The following is a 13,846-nucleotide window of genomic DNA, read 5'->3' on the forward strand; positions in this document are numbered from 1 at the left end:
CAACCATTAAACAACTACTTTGGGTTGTTTCATTGTTTTTCAATCATCAATCCTATTCCTAAGAATGGGTTAACAACTTGTAATCCTCTCTTTTAATCCAAAATCGAAATAAATAATGGGGAACAGCTCTCCGTTACTTTACTACTGTGAGAGATGTGATTGGTTTGAGAAATGAAGGAGTCCCAAGAAGGGTACGGAGCCACGTCGGTCGGTCAGTCGGTTGGCGTGCTTACGGCGGGCTCACTACTTCCAACAGTTATTTTTACAAACAGTAATTGGTTTTATGTTTGCTGTTCAGCAGCAATGCCATGAGTTAAGAATAAACCATGTAATTATACAAAAATAAATGGCGAAATTTAAATCAAAGGAAGGATGGATTTGTTTTGTAAAAAGTAAGTTTGCGATGCATCCGACAATGATGATGGAATAAAATGTGCTATACACAAATTATACAGAATACATCTAACATAAACATAAACATAAACATAATCATAATCTACACAATCTTACTTGATTAATCTATGTGCAAATTCATGCCAGTTTCAATTGCTTGCAATATAGGACCATTATTGAACTCAAAGTTCCTGAAGCTTCTCCCTGGACCCCCTTTCTCTTTCTCTTTCTCTTTCTCAACCCATGGAGTCTCTGTTATCACCAAGTTACTACCCGAAGAACTGCCTCTTGCCTTCCACACGCTCATTGCTTCACAACCCGATAAATAAACCAATCACTGATTACAATTCATATACAAGGTGAGACAAAAGGAAGGAAGGAAGGAAGGAGAGAGATAACGAACCTCTAGCAGGTGCATCTAGTTTTGGTGTCACTGGTGGCTGATGCGAGGAAATCCACGATCTCAAAGATCTGATTCATGGAAGAAATAGACATATTTCTTTAACATTATAAAGGAACACGCAATAATAATACCAATGTTATGTACTTACTTCAAAAATGGAGCAACCATGTATAACTTAAGACCAGTTACACTACGTGATATTACATCCCGATTTGCCGGTTGAAGCTCATCAAGACGCTGCCATGCAATTTCCTGCAAACCATACAATTACTTAACTCAAACGCCTTGCTAACAGTTTTTCTGAATAAACAACAGTAATATCATTCATACTCCTATTTTCGTCTACCTTGCAAACCTTAATTTATCTTCCAAACTTCTGAAAGTTTCACAGCAGGGAACAAGAATATTGCATTTCTGGTTCTCAGTATATTGTAGTTTGGGACTTGGATCTTAACATTGTAAGGTCCTGACTATTATTTTGAACTTTCAATCAGCCTTCTTCAACAAATACGTCTTAAGGGGTTGACTGTCTTAAACATTGTTTTTTAACTAGCATTATACACACCCTCCCTTCTGGCTCTCATGTTCTTGTCCTCCCAATATCTATGTACACCCAGCTTATTTCAACTGCAAAAGATCAGAACATAACACACTCACTTTCAAACTCTAAACCTAAGCAAGCAATAATCCCAACCCAACCAACTTAAAATAGCATCATTTTGAACCACAACAGCCACAAATTTAATAATTCACAAGCACTATCATCTTGCCATTGCCATTGCCGACAAGTCTTGGGCCAATTAAACCACGCCATTTAAGATCTAAAACACAAACATTCTAATCTTTGGGTGGTAACCAAATACATATAAATAGCCTGATTAAGTTGGGTACACACTCATTCACCAGATTACATTAGACATCTCTTCGTTTGACCAACCTATTTCTCCCTTGCAAGTAAACATTCATATATCAAATCACATCACAATGAGATTCCTACTGCAGTAATGTTTCTGTAGCTCTTGGCATCATGCTGCGAAACAGACAAACCGTAGACCTCAAAGAGAAGAGAGGTAATGTGGGGATAGATTGTGAAGGAACAATAAGTACCACAGGTACTTCCTAGAGTTTATTTGAAAGATAAAATGGTCAAGTCATGAATTCGAGCAGTTTAAAATCACTGAAATGTGATTGGGACATCAACATGAAAGGCCCTGATCAAAACATTTTAAGCAATAAGAGCTGTGAAAGTGATAAGAATAAAAGGTAGGCCCGTATGTCCATAATCCCTAGCAAATAGCATGCAACATGTTAGGACAAAAAAACTGCCTCATAAGCTGATATTGAAACACATGTTTCAAAAATTACTTGTGTCAAGAATTTTCTGAAAATCACCCACCATGTGAGCACAGAGAGAAGGGAGAAGAAGTTGACGATGTTTGCATTTTCAGATGTCACAGATCACTTACACTGATCTCCTTTTTGGTTTGTGGGGCAAACGTTGTATCATCTTTCACACCTCCAACTATGTAGAGTCGCACCCTCTGTGGCCCAAATATTATTTCAATGTACTCATCTTTGTTAATAAGTTTTGAAACATTAAATCCTGTTTCTTCCAGAACCTGGCAGCCAATGAAGATAAATTAGTTACAATCCTATCATGACATGGGGATCACAGGTAGGTAAGCAAGCCTTATCGTATAAGAAAATAAAAGTTTACAGTTAAATAGTGATGCCCCAGAAAAGGTAAGCAAGCAAATATATTGGGATAGTGATAGCATTCAAAAGACAAGACTTCAACTCACAAAAGGTTGATCTCTAGAGCCTCATTATAAGAAGTACAAACATAACGGATGTGTAGCATTAAGCCATCAACCATTCACAAACCAAACATAGGACAAAATAAACGGTCATCAAGGACAAGCTAAGTATAATTGTATTCGGCCCTTGGGAGTAGCTCAACTAGTCAGGCCTTGGGTCTGCTCCCTATTGGTTACCAATTAGAGTCCCATCAGGGCCACTGGAGGTTGCCCGACCGTTAACCTCAGGGTCCCATGGGTTCGTCAAGTGCGTGCAAGCTGGCCCTGACACCCATGGTTATAGAAGTATAATTTTAGTTTCCGCACTTAGCCCATTAAGGGTTATTCTTTGTGACCTTAACCACAATCAAATCTTGTAAAGAGGAAATAGTTCATTAGAGAGACGAAACAGATAATATCATGCAAGAAACACTGATATTTACCTCTCTGATAGCACAAGCATCGTCTTCCTCATCTTTGTTCTTTTTCCCTCTGGGAAAACTCCAGCTTGTGCCCTTCCATCCTTTAACTAGTACACACTGCAGTTGCAAAGAAATCAATCTTTTTTGAGGTCGCACATTCAATGATTGCTCTAGGCCGACTTATGCGGGCATTAAGGATAAAAAACAAGCTATCCAAAAGTCAACGCTGCATGTTGAGAAGTGTATGTGGAAAGACAATTTAATTCGTTACAAGATGCAATGCAGTATAGTTTTCACTACTACCGTACTCTCAAGTGCTCCAGGAAATAAGTCACTCCAGTACTTACTCAAGAACGCATGGGATCAAGCAACACCACCTGATTTCTGCAAATTTCTATAGCATGCAGGTGCAAGATTAAACGATATAAAGTATTTTGACGGAATTTGGATAGGTTTAAGTATATGAATCAACAGCTTTGAAAAATATCACAAAACTGCGGCAGTTATCGAACCAGTGTAAACACACGTAATGGTGTTTACTCATATAATATTAACTTCCCTTGCATATATTAATCTCGATATTATAGATACACAAAAACAGTAGCCTCTTGCTATTCCTGTCCCCTCTGACTGCCGTACGCCTCACCTTTCCTGTTCTTCTTGTCATGCTAATCAAAGTCAAACTCAACAATTTTTCCATTTGGCATGGTTCTATGGCATCTTGTCCTTCATGGTTTGGGGCAGAAAGAAGCCAAAACACTGTTACCCAGCCTTGAGAGTGCCAGTAAAATTACCTTGCTTTGCATGCTTAAGAAAGCGATCAGTTTTGATCTAATGAAGTGCTACCTCAGTATCTGATGACATATTATCCAAAAAAGAGTTACCAATTTTGACCCACTTATGTGTTGTTCCGATTTGGATTTTTCTAGTTTGGTAATCCATAGGCCACATAGAGCTTTCACCAAGAAAATCCGTACGATGACTATCTTAAACTGATGCTGGCTGGACCAGCTGGTGACATGGGAAATTGGAAAACATCTTTTTCATTGGGAGCTGAAGCAACATGGCCATGGATTCCAGCTAAAAAGATAACTATCACAGAATAACTAAGATTCTGTTTGCAAACTGTTCAGTTGTTACCATACAGGGTTATTATGATATTTGATCAGTTCTACGATTTTGGTAAGCATTGGTTAGAATTTTGCTGATCCATTCTATTTTGAAGTTTTTATCTACTTACATGGTCTTTGGTTGGCTCGAAAGACTGAAAATGCTTCAATTGAGGTGAAAAAAGTAGTCCGGACCATATATGAATATGATGCCTTAATGTTGCATAGTTAATTTACTATAATCACTAACATTTGTAACGTCCTATTAGCTTGTTTAGATGTATTTGGTATTGTGGCCAGGGATAATCTATTAAGGCTTATATGCATGCATGTGCATATCCAGAAAAAGAAATTGTAGCATTTGTTGTATAACAAAATGTTGTAGTGCATCCTTGAGAAAAATCTGTAATGGTAATGCATGCCCAAAGTTGGAAATTTGAGATCCACCACTGACCAAGACTAATATCATCTCCTAAGAAACAACTTGATTTTATGTTTGAATTACCACTGTGCCAATCTTATGCTTATAGCCTTCGCTGGCCAGTTATCTACAAGAACAACTCCTCAAGTAAAAAGAGAGACACTGTAGACTTCAGAGGTCAAAAGGATTGCTTGTTAAATCCAATATCAATTGTGGTTCTGTTAAATGCTGCTAGCTTAATACCAATGTCATTTATCTGTTTGTTTATGGAGCTTAATGAGTTTACTAGTTTGCCTCAGCACAACTGAAGAATGCATATCAATCCTGAAGTTGAAAAGTAGTCCATCCCAAATATCAAAATGTAAATCTTTTTTTTTGGAATAGAGAGTGTTAATCACACTTGTAATTGATCCTCATTAGTCTTCTTCACCTGCTTCAAATGCTTGTCAGATTAGGTTCTCTCTCCTAACAATTCGCTGCCATTCTACTAAAGTGAAAGCTCACTGCTTTATATTGCTAAAAGAAATAGATGACACATGGCTGAGAGAGGTTGACTAGGAAAGAAAAATGATTTTCCCATCCATGCCTGCCTGCCTACTATCATACGCAACCACAACAGAAACCCCATCATAGTTTGATCAAATTATAAAATGACTTGAGCAGCATCAGAAAGATAAACATTTAAAAATCATCCACCAAGCACCAAAACACATAAAAAAATTAATTGATAAGAAACCTTACCCTTTCATATGTTTGATCCAAAATAATTGCCCCCGTTACAGGAACTCGAACCTTGTATGATGTGAAATCTTTGAATATGTCATCTATGTGGGGGACATAAGGCTTTAAAACATCACAACTGCTAAACACTATAACAGGTTAAGGAAGGCAAAGGATGTCTGGAAACATGCAGTATAGTAATTTTATTAAGCATTTAACACCTCCCTCCACCCTTCAGAAATTCCCTACCGGAGCAAGTAATACTAGGATTAAAAAGAGTCCATACAATCAAATTTATGAGAAAAGAAAATTTTGCCATGAGGTTCGCATAAATAATAACTATAACTTAAAAAGTAGTAACATATGGAATTTCCTCCATAGATGTAAATGCTAATTGTAAAGCCCACATGAACAGATGGAAGCACAATAATCCATAGAATACATCCTAACAAATTCTTACCTAACACTGTTAAGTAACGAAACGATTAGTAGGAAAGGATACTTAAAGTGGTAAACTCCTTCAAAGTGAATGACTTCAAAGATGGATTATTTTCCACGGAATTGTCCTCATAGAACCAATGTGCATACTCCACGAGAAATAAAATCCTCTCAAATGATTGCTGATCCTCCTTCGGCACATTCAGAACAAAGCGACTATAATTTGAGGACAAATGATTATTAGAGCTTGTTGTAAATAATTGGAATGCATAAAATTTTTAATTAGAACAAACAACACTACAAGTGCAAGAGATAAGAATTTAAAAACATTAATCATATCAAAAAAGAACGGAATCACCTGCCCTCAAAATGGATGAGACAAGCAATCGAGAGCATACACATATTCGAAGAGTTCAAATGAAGCAAAATAGTATATTGATGGCTACAATATTAAAATCCACTGATAATAGGCAATAAAGTAATATCAAACATTGCATATCTACAAATTATTTAGTCATATTAGAACCGGCCAACCAGGTTTTTTGATCATGTCTTTATCAAAGAGTCAAACTCCAGAAACAAACAAGGAAGTGAAGAAAATAAATCTTCAATTTCTGAATTATATATACCTGGAAGATGATTAGTAGAATCACCAATCTTTATGTTTAATAGATTCATAATTCTCTCTATACTTGCCTTTCATCTAAGGTCAGGATTACTTCTTTTCCTCCCATAATTATTACTTGAAAAATCATATAAGAAAGACAAACTTGCAATAAGCTTCAGTCAATCACCAGCCAGGCCTCTTTTTCCTGCTTTCAACTATCATCCAGTTTCCCAAATGATTCAATAATTCATTCACCAACCTACAAAGAGAACTCTTGGATCTTCTTTTTCTTCTTAAGAACCTGAAGGCGGACAAATCCGTCTTGGTGCTCCTAGTCCATATGGATTGGCTACCGGGTGTTCACTCAAACTAAAAGAAAAAAAAGGAATATAATATAGAATCCGGATCCTCATTTCCTGCCTGCTTCCGACTATTATCCAGTTTCCTAAATAATTCAATGATTCAATCACCCTTCATATAAGACAATTAGATTTAATTTGATTCAAAACCAAAGAATGTAGACGCAAAACTTGGACCTCAAATTTTGTAACACCCAAGCCCAAGTCAACAAACGTACTCAATGGCCTCTGAATGAACTTAAAACTATGTTGGAAAGTTATTCCTAACTCATTACTAAGAACTTGCATAACACGACTCACAGCTCATATCATGATCGATGTAGAATAGAATGTCAGAAAATTCGAAGCTTAAACTTCTGACCAAACAGAATTCCAGAATCATTATCATCAGAAAAACGTTACACTTCCAAGGGGCCATTGCTTTATACCATTTGTAGCACCCCAAGCCTGAGTGCAGAGTTATTAGTAGAACATTGTTAGGACTTAAGAGCTCACAACTTATATCACATATTTGGTACCTACCATAATATCAATTGCTTCCGCTACCAACTTCTTGAAAAGACAAGAATACGTAGAGATGCATATTTCAACCATGAACCAGAGCAAAGAACATAACAAAATGTAGAAGAAATCCAGCCTCTTCCATCCTACTTCCAACCACCCATCCCCGTAAATTAACATAATCTAGAACTTGGATCAACTTTCAAAACCCTGATACTAAATTTCGCATCATAAAATTCAATCGCTACAAAGAAACACAATATTACATGCATAAATGAAAAAGAATACCTGCAGAGATCATCAAGTAGTTCTTTAGGAGGGATGCCGTCTTTCAAAGGAGCACTCGAAGATCTATGAAGCCCAGCTGACGACATTCCTTTTCCGTTTTTTATTTTCTATTAACTAACAACTACTACTATTACAACTTACTGTTATTTCTTGGATCGAAGAACCCTAGAAAAAACACCACCTGATGAAAATTGGCAATCTGCTGAAGAATGAAGTGAAACTGAAAGTAAAAGAACATCTGATATGAAACCCTAAGAAAACCCTAATTGTATGTGTACCTCAAGTAATTGACTGATGAAGAAGATGAAAGATGAGGATGAAGATCAAGAGGAGCTCTTCGAATTATTGAAGACAGCTCCTCTTTATAATTTGGGGCTTTTAATTCAATTCTATTCATTTATTATTCTAGGCACTACGTTCTAGTTTATATCAATATTATATATCTTTACAACTACCCATCAAGTTTCACAAATATCAATTCTGGTCACTAAACTTTTCTTTATTCTATTTTAATCCCTATTTTAAAAAATGCTTTACATCTTCGTTTTTAACGTTATTAAGGGCTTCCTTTTCTATAGCACAAATGAGGGCATAATTCAAAAAATCATCACCAATTCGATTACGTAAATCTGTCTTGACAAGCTTCATCGCTGAAAAGCATCTTTCAACCGTAGCAGTTACAACAGGCAAAACTAGTGTTAGTTTCAATAACCGGTAGACTGAAAGATGAGAAAGATGCATTCTTGTTGCCACCATTAATCTAGCGAGGTTGGCAATACCGTTTAAGTTAGCAAATCTGATATAATTATAAACAGAATGATAGTAGATGTCAAGTTTGTGCTCAAGAATGATCATTTCCTTGTCTTCAAAATCTCGGGGATACATCTCACTCAACTTCAATAGGCTTGATTTGTTAAACTGAGAAAACGAATTGCGTGGATTCAAAGCTGCCATATTTTGAAGCAAGTCGGTGCTTGTCTCACCAAACTCTCGGATTTGCGTATCCAAAACAGTGTTGAATATATCATAGTTATAATAATGTTGATTGTTAATGTTCATCATTTTCCTTAAATTTCTTGTATTAACATAAGCTTCAGCCATATCCAACTTCACAATCTTATGTTTATCACAAAAAGAGTAGCATTTCTCCAAATCGAGTCAATACCGAGTCTTCAAGACTCGTTCCAATCGATGAATCAAATCGATTCTCGCTGTTGTTGTGTTGTCGCCATGTCGTTGTCGCTCACTCGCTCACTCGCACCAGATCCTTCGTCGTCGCTCATTCGCACTCGCACCAACAGTTGGTATATGCGTTTAGGGCTTTAAGCCTTAAGGCTGTTGTAGACTGCAGTTGGCACTTCACTTGGGCTTACTTATTTGATTAATCTATTTTTTGGGCTTTGCAGTTTGCAATTTGGAGATGTCAATTGGGCTTTGCATTTTATTTGGGCTTTATTTTGTTTGGGTTTTAGTTGCTCTGTTTGAATTTCAGGAAAATACGGTAGTACCTTCCAAAACGATACGGTAACACCGTTAACAAACCTAAAATTTTTACCCTTCGGTGGCGAAATAATATGGTGGCACGTGCCACCCATGCCACCACACCAGGTCCGCCCCTGATATAGATCCGAAAATAATTACAAAAAATATTGTTTTTATAGGAACGATAAACAACTCCTAAACTTGTACCCGACGCGTCTTCATCTTTTGAAAACGGTCAATATATGCCCAAAAATAATTAAAAAAAGTATGGTTTTTATAGGATTGAGAAACAACTCCTAAATTTGTCCTCGGTGTATCTTTTGGAAACGATCGATGACATCTTCATTTTCAACATTATTATGTGCTTCATTTTCTATGGCACAAATGATGGCAGAACTCAAAAAGTCATCATCAATTAGATTACGTAAATGACTAAATCTAAAAAGTGAAAACAAAGACCAAAGTCACCAAATAGCCATGTAGCAAGTGAGAATCGTTCGAAAATCGCCACTTGAGAGTTGAGAATCGTTCGAGTCAATTTTCGATTTCCGTCACTCGCTGCTGTCTGGTTTGGACTTGCTTGCCGACTTGGACCTGTTCCTGTTTGTTCTCGTTGGCCGGTTGCCAAGTTTTAATTAGGCTTCGCATATTAGGCTTTTGATTTTGCAATTTAGGCTTTGTTTTATTTGGGTTTTAGTTGCACGATTTGGTTGTCAGGAAAATACGGTAGCACCTTCTAAAACGATACGGTTGCACCGTTCACAAACCTAAATTTTTTACTCTTCGACGGAGAAATAATACGGTGGCATGTGCCACCTAAACCACCCAACTGGGCTTGTCCATGGTTGCTTGCAAGTTGAACAAATGTTCTAGACGTAGACTTCAAGTTGTTCATGTTTGTTGACGTGTAAAAGCTAAAAAGTAGTTCGTTAATTTTGCTAAGATGAACTGATTATCTTCATCGTTCATCTTTATTGTTTTTCTAAATGAATTATATAAAAAAAACCTTAATCTTTCGATCTTTTCCCAACGGTTGTGTTGGTGTCATCAAGATTTCAAGAAAGATTAGACGGGTTTTTCAATCTTCTCCAATAGCTTCATCAATACTTTCTTTGTCAGCTGCATTCTTTAACCCGTTAGAAATCAATTCTCAATGTATCAAAAACCACTTTCAGTGCTCCACCTGGCTTTCTAAAATTTCTTATGACCAATTCGTTTTGAAAATCAACTTTTGTTGATAATATGTTCACTTTTTTCTCATATCAACAAAAGAAAAGAAACTCGAGTAAATACACGTTAGCTTTAAAATTTGCCACATATTATAACAAGGGTTGTACATAAAACCAATGGGCCGATTACCCAAGCCAAAAAACAACTTAACCCTTACCACCAGCCCAGGTAGAAGCCTAATAAGTCCATAAAGCTTACAAGTCAGAGATATTTAGGTCAAAAATGAGTAAGACCCAACCCAATCAGATGACTGAACTTTTTGTTTCGTTTGAATTTTTTTCCCTCTAATATTGCTTGTGGACGATGCTATCTTCTTTATGGAACATTATATTATGTGAAATCGTGTTTATGATTATATTTGAATGATTGTAATATTTTACTGGTCAAGTCTTGAAAAGGGGTTCGAAGTCCACTAAGATGTCAGTTTTAACACTTTGTTTTGGTTTCAAATAAACGAAAGGTTGGATAATTGTATGTCAAAATAGAATTTTTGGTGGTTTTAGAGATTTCTTTTTGTTCCAACAAGTATGCTAGAATGAATGTTAAGATAGAAAAAAGAATACAGAGAAGGTGAAAATCTTCAAATTCAAGAAATCTTTAAAACTCAATATTTAAGAGAGAGAAACAATATTTTAATATTAGAGAAAGTAAAATCTTAAAATATATTGAATACTTTAATAATATAACTGATGTTAGAATCTCTAAAATATAGCAGTTGTTGGGATTTGATATAATTTCTTTTAAATCTTAACTTTTGATACTAAGAAAAAATACAGTATAATGGATGGAGATGCTTTAATAAGTAAATAGATATGGTTAGAAATATTTCATCCAAACTTAAATATATGGGCCATTTACCAAACTCTTATCGGATAAGCATTTACCGAGTATAACTTACCTTACCATTCAGCATCGCCATGATTGATGATCTTATTCTCCATGATCAATGATCTTACTCAACAAAAAGCATAGTAGTGACTAAAAATCTTAACCGGTAAGTGAGTGTGAATACTCTTACCCAATAAGCACTTACCAGGTAAAAAACGTTTACCACAATCCATCTTGATGGCCTAGAATGTTACTTAGCAAAGGTAATTGAAGGTGATGACTCTTGCCGGTAAGCACTTGTCCGGTAAGTGTTTGGTAAAAGACCTCTTAGTTACGTCCATTTTGAAACACCTTTAGATATAATTTTGCTTAAGTATCTCCAAATATACATGATGTTTTTGTCGTAAGCAAGGTTCAATTCAATTTTATTTTACCGTCGGCTTGTAATCGTTGCAACTTGTTTAAGAGTAAATTACAGAAAAGTCAACATGTTGACAAAAAAACAAGAGTTAAACTGTTGACTTATCATAATTTGGCACAATCACAGGTCAAAATTGTTTGAACTAATTATGGATCGTCAAGCAACAAAGATTTTAAGAAGAAAGTGAAAAGACAATAACACCCCTTGACCAAAACCATGCTATATACTACATACTACATTTCATGGGTTATCAAATCATGTGGATGCCATATACCAAAAATTCAAGAAAAACGAAGGCAAACCAACTAAGAAAGGCCACAGCCATGGAGGTCTTCAACATCTAACAGGAACACGGACGGGTGGCTTCTACTGTTTATTGATGCATATTACTTAAAATTCAAGATTACAAGTAAATTGTGCATAAGTACAACTTATTAAAACTCTATGTTTGAATTCGTATAACTAACTGCGGATAAACATAATCAAATAGAGGATAAACATCTCATTTTATAATATAAAAAATCTAAAATATAATTAGGATAATTATTGAGCTCTAACAGAATACTTAATTATTATCTTTATAAAAATATATTATTAAACCTAAATTAAGTTAATTTGATACTAATATTAATATATTTTTTGCAAAATTAATATGATATTTTCAAATTTATATTTTATTTAAAAATAGAAACATTATCTCTTTTTGAAAACCACATAAAATCGTATTATGTCGACATAGATAAAAAATAAAAACGAAACATTGAAATTGAAATGTGTCTCGATGCATTGCACGAGTACCCTTCTAGTAAATATAAATACAAACAAATATATATAGGCATCTTTTTTTTGTAAACCAAATCATTAATATTAACTTTGTTAACTTAAATGGGCCAATCAGAATTCACCTACTCACTTAGTTTCATCCCACACTTGCTACATATTATGAGGGTATTTTGGTATTTTTCTGTTTTTATTAAAAAGTATGGTTAATAAATATATAAATAAAGAGAGAAAATTGTTTGATAGTTAGTTGCCTTAATTATCTCACAAATAATTACGGATGGTTTTTAAATTTTATTGGTTTTGAATAATTTCTTTTTCTTCCAAAAGTTGTTCATTGCATTCATTAGCAGAGTTGTAGGTGTAAGGACGAGGTCGACACTTGATGAAGTAAGGCTGCCAAAAAAGGGAGATGTCAATAGAGTTGGTTGAAGCCTGCAAGTGAGGAAGAGAGACATTGAAGGTTGCCGGTAAGGATCGAACGAGGGGTTGAATTGTTGAATGTTGACAGTGAGGATGAGGGGATAATAAAAAGTTCGAGAACGAAGGGGAGATGGTCGTGAGGGTGTTGTGATGAAGGTGAGAGGCTGGAGAATTGGTAGAGGCTTCTGGTGGTTACAAGATGGTAGTTGACGGTGAGGGAGACGATGACCAGAGATGGTTGTGGTTGCCAGGGACAGAGATAATGACCAGAGATGGTTGTGGTTGACGGTGAGGGAGATAATGATGTGTCAATTAGTTTTTATGTCGGTTTCATAAGTGAAAACATTCACTTATATTGGTCATAACTACAACACTGGCATTAGTTTATCATTGTTCGTTAAATATTGTTCTTAAGTGAATATTGTTGATGACAATATTGTTCATATGTGAACATGGTTTCTTAAATCATTGTTTTTACTTGAACATTGTTCATATGTGATCATTGGTCATACATAAGCATTGTTCATACATGAAGATTGGTCATACAATGATGAACACGATGGATATCGATGGTGATGATGAATTCAAAAAGATTGCATGAAATACGGAGTCGATATGCTGTTACCATGAAATCAGGGAACGAATCTCATTTCCTAATTTCACTCCCACAATGTTTTTATTATTATCTTATTCACTTATGAAATCATTTCGGAGGCACGTGTTCACTCTCAAAATGTAATTATAAAACATTAATCGTTGATTGATTTTTGAGATATTTGAGATCGATTAACAAAGTTAACACTAATGACTTGTTTAACAAAAGAAGTGGACCCTATATATATATAGGGGCCCATTCAAGGGAGAACTGAGTTGTTTGTGGTAACTGTGAGAACCAATCTCAACCAATCATTTTAATACATTAATTATTACATTTAAACAAATTTAAAAGGGTATTTCAGTCAATTTCTAAATTAAAATTAGATTTTAATTTTTAAATTAGAAGCGTTTCATAATATATAATTAATATTGATTTACATTCCAAAATTATACAATGATATTCAGAATGATATAAATCCAGGTTTTTTTCTCATCCATCTTTGTATACTATGTTCAACCTGATTTGTATCATAGTGTGTTATCCAAATTTATTATCATCACAACGTTTAGTAGGGGTGAGCAGCGGAACCGGGTACCCGCCTGCGGAACCGGAACCGCCTTGGAACCG

At 35.3% G+C, this 13,846-nt stretch overlaps 2 protein-coding genes across 4 annotated transcripts; both read right to left on the reverse strand.

Moving 5' to 3' along the window:
- Positions 1-360: 360 nt before the first annotated feature.
- On the reverse strand, positions 361-7,832 carry LOC112509323 (mRNA-decapping enzyme subunit 2-like). Of its 3 annotated transcripts, none has more exons than XM_025114219.1 (9): positions 7,736-7,832; positions 7,458-7,638; positions 5,767-5,918; positions 5,286-5,413; positions 3,036-3,131; positions 2,263-2,415; positions 945-1,048; positions 797-864; positions 361-702 (listed from the first exon to the last, which is right to left on the reverse strand). In XM_025114219.1, exons 2-9 carry the CDS (start codon positions 7,541-7,543, stop codon positions 515-517), a joined length of 975 nt encoding a protein of 324 aa, XP_024969987.1. In that variant the 5' UTR covers positions 7,544-7,638; positions 7,736-7,832; the 3' UTR covers positions 361-514. The 3 variants fall into 3 exon arrangements, with proteins under 3 accessions (XP_024969987.1, XP_024969986.1, XP_024969988.1); XM_025114218.1 differs by having other exon boundaries at positions 7,458-7,656; XM_025114220.1 differs by having other exon boundaries at positions 7,458-7,622; positions 7,736-7,830.
- A 141-nt stretch (positions 7,833-7,973) lies between these two features.
- On the reverse strand, positions 7,974-8,558 carry LOC112508952. Its single transcript, XM_025113817.1, has one exon. It carries the CDS (start codon positions 8,556-8,558, stop codon positions 7,974-7,976), a length of 585 nt encoding a protein of 194 aa, XP_024969585.1.
- Between the last annotated feature and the right edge of the window lie 5,288 nt (positions 8,559-13,846).

This window comes from Cynara cardunculus (assembly GCF_001531365.2).
Source record: "Cynara cardunculus var. scolymus isolate 2C chromosome LG 3, CcrdV1, whole genome shotgun sequence".
Lineage (NCBI taxonomy): Eukaryota > Viridiplantae > Streptophyta > Magnoliopsida > Asterales > Asteraceae > Cynara > Cynara cardunculus.

Bases quoted from the DNA above. Each gene is read 5' to 3' on its own strand.
- LOC112509323 (XM_025114219.1), bottom strand. From the start codon at position 7,543: ATGTCGTCAGCTGGGCTTCATAGATCTTCGAGTGCTCCTTTGAAAGAC. The intron at 1,049-2,262 runs GTAAGTGATCTG...TATGGTTTGCAG, and splicing joins AAACCAAAAAGGAGATCAGT to GAAATTGCATGGCAGCGTCT. The intron at 703-796 runs GTTCGTTATCTC...CGGGTTGTGAAG, and splicing joins ACTAGATGCACCTGCTAGAG to CAATGAGCGTGTGGAAGGCA.
- LOC112508952 (XM_025113817.1), bottom strand. From the start codon at position 8,558: ATGGCTGAAGCTTATGTTAATACAAGAAATTTAAGGAAAATGATGAAC.